The sequence below is a fragment of the Ambystoma mexicanum genome, chromosome 3p (assembly GCF_040938575.1).
Source record: "Ambystoma mexicanum isolate Mex_15411 chromosome 3p, UKY_AmexF1_1, whole genome shotgun sequence".
Taxonomy (NCBI): domain Eukaryota; kingdom Metazoa; phylum Chordata; class Amphibia; order Caudata; family Ambystomatidae; genus Ambystoma; species Ambystoma mexicanum.
The window spans coordinates 26,641,845-26,648,918 of record NC_090925.1 but is presented as its reverse complement, the minus strand read 5'-3'; the positions used below and the strand labels follow the sequence as shown (position 1 = coordinate 26,648,918).

The 7,074-nt window shown below is 43.2% G+C and overlaps 1 protein-coding gene across 1 annotated transcript; it reads left to right on the top strand.

Annotated features, from left to right (window-relative positions):
• The first annotated feature begins 271 nt into the window (after positions 1–271).
• On the top strand, positions 272–1,219 carry LOC138579675 (olfactory receptor 8D1-like). The gene has a single exon (XM_069649915.1). It carries the CDS (start codon positions 272–274, stop codon positions 1,217–1,219), a length of 948 nt encoding a protein of 315 aa, XP_069506016.1.
• Positions 1,220–7,074: the final 5,855 nt, after the last annotated feature.

Genomic DNA, 7,074 nt, shown 5'->3' with positions numbered 1-7,074 from the left:
AGCTCGCCATCCCCACTATAATTAGATGGACCTGTGGGCAATAGGATACTCCATTTTTATTGTTATTTTTCTTAAAAATAGATGTAACAAATCAGGACCGGCGCTGTAATACCGTAGTCTCCAGTTGAACATTATGTACAATCATATATTGTAGACAAGAATCAGGTTGCCAAAGGAAGCGAACATTGTAGTTTCTTGATTATAACAATGTGTTATATTTTCTACAGGTCATCTCTTCTTTTCCAGTGCATCGTGTTGCTTGTAAAACAAAATGGAAAGAAAGAATGGGACATCCGTGACACAGTTCATCCTTCGTGGTCTTTCGGAGGATCAAGTCATCCAGCGCCTACTGTTCTTGTTCTTTCTATTTGTTTATCTCTTTACCTTGGTGGGGAACATTGGGCTCATCGTTCTCGTTAGGATATCACGCCGCCTTCATACACCGATGTACTTTTTCCTTGGGAACCTGTCATTTGTCGACGTATGCTACTCCTCAGTGATTGTTCCGCAAATGCTTTTCCACTTCCTGACATATCCCCACATTTTCTCGCTCCATCAGTGTGCCACTCAGCTCTTCTTCTTTGTGGTGTTCTCAGGTGTGGATAATTTTCTCGTAGCCGTGATGGCTTATGATCGGTACGTTGCTATATGTCATCCACTGATGTACGTTATCACCATGACCAATGCAGTCTGCATCAAGATGGTAATTGGTGCCTTTCTGGGTGGCCTAATCAGCGCTTTGATACATACCTGCGTCACATTCCGCTTAAGCTTTTGCGCATCGAAGTTCATCAATCATTTTTATTGCGATATTCTACCACTGCTAAAGATTTCATGCAGTGACACATTTATCAACAAAATTGTCATCTTCATATTTGGTGGATTTGCTTCCTTGGGTTCTTTTCTGGTAATTGTGGTTTCCTATATTTATATAATCTCCACAATAGTGAAGATCCACTCCACGGCAGGCCGACTCAGAGCTTTCTCCACCTGTGCCTCGCACTTCACCAGTGTGATTTTATTCTACGGCTCAATTTTCTTCATGTACTTCAAGCCATCTTCAGGGAGCAGTCAGGAGCAGGATCCGGTAGCCTCTGTCTTCTATACCGTTGTTATTCCGATGTTGAACCCAGTGATCTATAGCTTCCGTAACAAGGAAGTCAAGGAGGCCTTGCGAAATGTAGCCAATAAAAAGAAAGCGGTCACCGGCTACCCTTAGTTAGTGAAGGAAGCAAACTCAAGAATAGACAAATATATTTTTTTTTCTATCGGCAAATCCCAAACTTCCCATAAATACTTACTTTGTTATATGATCAAAGAATGTGGCTTGCGTAATTTAAGTCATGCTTATCGCAGACTGCTAAGTTCTTGCATTATTATTCCAAAAACATTTTAGGCAGAAAAGAAATGTGAAGAAAATGTCAATCGTCTAAAATTGGAGACTCAAGATACAAGTGATGGTTGCAAGGTATAACTAGGTCCTTGACGCGCACACTGTTGAATTTGTTTGGGGACCATAGAGAAACCTGGATGTGGTTATTGTTAGAAAGGTGTAGTACAATTTTTAAACTTGATTTAGTTGAAAATAAATTGTCTACTTCTTCTTAAAATAGTTTATTTTGGTTGATGTATAGCCTAGAAGATGCACAATATGTTGGCAACTCTGTCTGATAAGGAAGGGGGCCAGCGTCACATCTCAGAGGTAAGCAAGGAAAGTTGGTGGCATTCAGAAGTTAGGGTTCTGCATGTAACCCTGTGACCCTCAGATATCAAAAGGCAACCATCGAGTGCTCATGCAAAGTCCATAAAATGCACATTCTCATCATGGTATCCAAAAAGATGCAACCTGCCAACACATTTTAATCTTCACTGCTCTTATTCGTGTCTTCAATATTGGCAGTGCCGTTGAATATAAACACAAACAGATTCTTTTGTTCAGCTGCAGTTAGACAAGTGCAGCAATGGTTGACTTTGTAAAGACTTTAATAGACACTTCAATGCAGTGCTTTGTTGGTTTTAACAAAATGCAACTGGAGTATAATCAAGTCATTAAGGAAAAAGGTATCTCCAGCTGTCCTGGACTTCTCATGATTAATGTCTATACATGGAGTCAAGTGGTGGCAATTGTTTCCATTTATCAGATCAACCGGAGTAACTTGTAAAAGCCCCAAACAAAAGGGTGCAAAATTAGCTTTAATGGAGCACTCTATTTGCATACAAATGCTAACAACATTGTGCCATGTATTTTCAATTGTATTACATACATATTTACTGTCAGAATGACCCAAAATAACTTAATGTGAGTGCAATTATTTTCTAAATCAACATTGTGGTTTTTATTTGTCTTTCAACCCTGTTTTACAACTTAGCGTGCTGTATCTTTCTGTCTTTCCATACTCTGTTCTTTCCACAGGTGTGGATTTTGTGTAGATTTGAATTATTATTGCAGGTGGTGTGTTTAATTAAAGTATATATATATTTTTATAGAGCCTTGATTGGACATTACTTTATTTTAGACTGTTACACTTCATTGTTTGGGTTGCACTTAACCACATTCACACCCCTCTTGAGAGTGCAGCCTTCCCTTGGCCCACACAAAAAGTAAGGGCCGCACTTGTGATTGCTTAGAAATGATTTTGCAATGACTTCAATGTATGGGTTCTCAAGTAAAAGGAAACTGTATTAGGTTCATATACATAAGATAACAAGAGTGCCTGAGGAAGCATCTGATCGGTTAGCTCTGCACTCCTCCTAGGAAGAATCTGTCCCTATACATTTTCTTTTTATTGTATACGGTTTAAATTAAACCTTTACAAATTCACTTCTAATTTACATTTATATCCTCTTAATCAATACTTTTAGATCCTCTTAATCAATATTTTTAGATCCTCTTAATCAATACTTTTAAACTAATGTACAATGTACAAGAGTCAATCTTAAATTCAATTTGGAAAATATTCAAATTGTTTGTCACAAAAATGAATATACATCCTCAACATTGATACAATCAATTTTCTGTGGTCTGTGTTCTACTGTACGCTGATAATAGTTGATGTGTTATTTCTATCCCAACGCATTTTGAAATTAAACATTTTTTCTTCAGGAGCGGCTTTTCATCAACTTTCATTCACTATTTGTTCTGCAATATTATTAACACAGTGAGAAACCTAGGGGTATCCTCCCATGTGGACCTTGAGAATTCTCTATTCAGGTGGCCAGGGGAGGGCACTTGCTTTTGTATCCCAACCCTGGGGGTGGACAGGCAAGGGAGGATCACCTGGGTAGGAGAGTAAGGGGTTGCATCCAGGAGAATGCTCTAGTAGAGACGCAGTATTCTAACGGGACACTGGTTGGGGAGGAAGTCCCAGATGCCGTCTTGGGATATCTTGATTCCCATGACCCAAACCCCGGTAGCAAAATCCTTCAAGCTCATTCTATCTGTCATGGCCCCCAGGAGAGAAGGGAAAGAGTTGATTACCCAAGAGGAAAAGGGAGGACGACGCAAGTTACACAAGATCAGAGCACTGAAAACAAGATCTATTCCTCCATTCTAAATGATAGCGAATATTAATAATAATATTATTACATTCTTTTATAGCACGTCACGCTCATAGGCCTCAGTGCACTCACACAGACAGACAACACATTTTAAAAAATAAGTGTAGTGTCATATAGTGGAAGAACCAAGATATCAGGTATAGAGGGGGCTCCAGAATAGACGTTCTCCCTAATCTTTAGGATACCACCTCGAACCCTATGCACATACGCCATCAACAGACCCAAAGAAGGGGAAAATGTATTGCATAGGGGAAGAATGAATCAGGAGATGTTCTTATACCCCCTGTCAACGCCCTGATAAGAGGATCAGAATCTTGTTACACTTCTAATCTCTTTCCCTTACCCGCAAGGGGTTGTTCACGATCTCACCCCATCTCCCCCTCCCCATTTCCAACAAGTACTGAGATGAGGAGGAGACAACTAAGATCAGTAATAACCCATAGGAACAGTATGGGGAAAGTAAGGGAAACCTACCCTAGAAAGAACTCCCACTAATAGAGTCAGGCAGGGGCAGGCATTCAATAGTAAATACTCACACCTGACTCCACTTGACTGGTTTGTTCATTATAAAACGTGTGGTCTTACACAAAGAAATAAAAGAGCTGGGAAAGCAGTCCGGACCGGAGGAACCCAGGAGCAGAGAGAAGCAGGAGCTGCAGGAGGACGGTGTGCAGAAATGCTGGCCTGGTGTGGGGATGCAGTGTGGCGAGGGAGCTGTGCCTCCAGGGAGCCGGAGAAGCGCAGCCTGCATTCTGCCGGCCAGGTTCAGGATAGTGCTCCTTCCATTGGGGCCTGTGCCAACCCCAAGGGTGCCAGAGGGGCAGGTGGTGAGACCCGGACTTCAACCCCATGTTTCCTGGAGGAACCACCTCTCAACGTGACGCTGCCGATTAGTTTTGTGGACAATGTGAGATGAGAGTGAAGCAGGAGAAAGGCACGGACAGTAAAAGTGGCACGGTATTGTAAGGAAAGCAAAGTGTAAAGGCTGAAAGCACAGCTGAAGGCAAGAACAAAGCAGAAAGTGTAAATGCTAAAAGTGTAGCTGAAAGCAAAGCGAAGCAGAAAGTATAAAAGTGACAGAACAGAGCAGAAAGTAAAGTGAAAAGCAGATTGGAGCAGAAGCAAACAAAAGACCGATTGGAGCAGACAGAGAGAGAAAGTTAAGAAAAGCACAAAGGTGCGAGTGGCCTGTAACAGGAGAAGAGAGGGGCACGAGAAGAGTCAAGAAAAGGTGCCGGGGCATGATAAAAAGGAAAACAGAAAAAAGAGGAAGCAAGGCAGCAGGATGAGAGTAAAGGACAAGTGCCAGGAGCACAATAAAAAAAGTAGGAATAAACAGCGCAAATGTGCTCGGAAAGGAAGGAAAATCAAAGGGGTGCAGGAAGCATCCGCAGTGAAAGGAAGAAAACAAAGAGAGGGGCAAAGGGTCAGATTGGACGCACTCAGGAAAAGCAAAGAATCTTGCATTTTCGAAAGCCTCTGATTCTACCCCATGAAAGTATGGTGTATGGAAAAGATTGTGAATAAGGAAAAGGTACATCCTGGCCAGCTGAATTTGTGTTGTGAATTAGAGTGGCCTAAACCTGGCAAATCAAGAAGGAACTGTGAGATATTATGTTTTGTGTTTGAAAACTGGAAGAGGCCTAAGCTTGGGGAAGGGAACCCTCATAGGCCCAACTAAGTTAAAGACTTGTCAGCTTTCTTTACAGTGTTCAAAGGATTGAAGCATGAGGAGGGGAACCCTGGAAGCTTACAAAAGGAACGGCTACATTTATTTTCATGGTGTTTTGAAACTTGAATAAACTGCAGATTGGGGAAGGGAGCCCCAAGGAACTCAAAGACACTGAAGGTAGTTGGGAGAACTACAGGGGTTCTGTGGAGAAGGTCTTATGAACAGCTGTGTTGATTGAACTCATGTGCGTGACTTTGACCAAAGAGCACCTGGTGATAAGACCACCTGAAACCAACTTTGGTTTCCCACTTTTTGTTGAACCACTAATTTTCCTTTTTAAAAGACTTCCTATCACATTTTTGTACAGAGTGAGGGCAAGCATAGGTTTAGACACAGACAGTCTTTTATTTTGGACTATTAGACAACGACGGCCATTAGAAACATCAGATAAGGGAACCATCACTTTAGAGTTAGTACCAGTTACATCAACCCAGTAACCTTAATAAATAAAGGTTTTCAAACACACCTTTTGAGACTGTTTCTCTTGATACCGTGCCTGCCTCACACACTTTTCTACCAGATCTTACTAAGCACTGTAAAGCTTAATACACCGGGTCTGTGACTCCGTCTGTGACTCCGTGGACTAATGCATCCACTGCAGGGGCCTATTTTTGACCTCATAGTCACCGGTTCGAATCCTGGCAGGTCAGCTTCAGCACTTCATCCTTCCGAGGTCAATAAAATGAGTACCATTAAGTTGGGTAGTATGCCCCTTTCGGGGTCAACGTGCACTTTACAAATACACATGTTATGTTAATATGCCTTAAGCCAATATTAAACTCACTGCAATCTTAGATGTAGACATTGACTGTCTGTACTGGAATATTGGTGCTCTTTCAGTATTGTTGCCCTTGACTTCCTCTGTGTGACCCCCCCCCCCCTCTGATGCTTCCTTTGGTGCGTGGGTGTGGGCTGTGCTTCTTTTCCTCCCTCACTCTTGCCTCCTTGCACCCCTATTGTGCTCTCAATCTCTCCCATCTTCTCAAACTGCTACTCTATCTCCTATCCTATCCCTCTCAATAAGCATGGAGGGAAAAGGTTCAAGAGAGATATCCTGCTCTCAAACCCAGGCCTCCCTATCCCTGATGCCCACATCAGCATTTCCTCCAGACAGACTCTCATCGACACCCTCTTTGTCGTTCCCTCTCCAGACTTATGGATCCCTCATATGGTCTGTGTTCTCTCACGTTTCTCCTCTTCTCCCATTAATGGTGGCACCCGGTGGGAGGTCTTTGTGGCCCCCCTTCCAATCCTCCAAGACCATCATCAATGTCTATCTAAATGGTACCATCATGGTCCAGGGCTGTCAGCCCAATCTCCTCCTTCTTGACAGGTGTCTCCCGCGTCTCATTAATTTCCTCCATTCTCCTGCCTCTCCTTCTAACACCTCTCTGGCCCCTGTGCCACCTCCTTCCTCCTCTGCCGCCTCTCTGGCACCCTCCTCTTCTCTGGCCCCTATGACACCTGCTCTCTGCACACTCTGTGGCCTTTCTACTGCTTCCACTGGGTGTACCTCACTCCTGCACCCGGCCCCAGAAGTCTTTCAAATATGGCAACCTGCTCCACGTAGATACTCTCAACTCTCGCTCTGCTGTCAAACACTCCTCTGACATCTGCCACCTCCTTGAAGACCTTGACCTGGAGGTCCTCGCTCTCACTAAGAGATGGTTCAATGCCAGCTCTGTCACAAGTTTTGACACTCTCTTCCCTGAGGGCTAAAAGATCCTCTCCAAGCCCAGAACCAACTGGCCCAGAGGTGGAGTGGCCCCGATCTTTCCGGATTG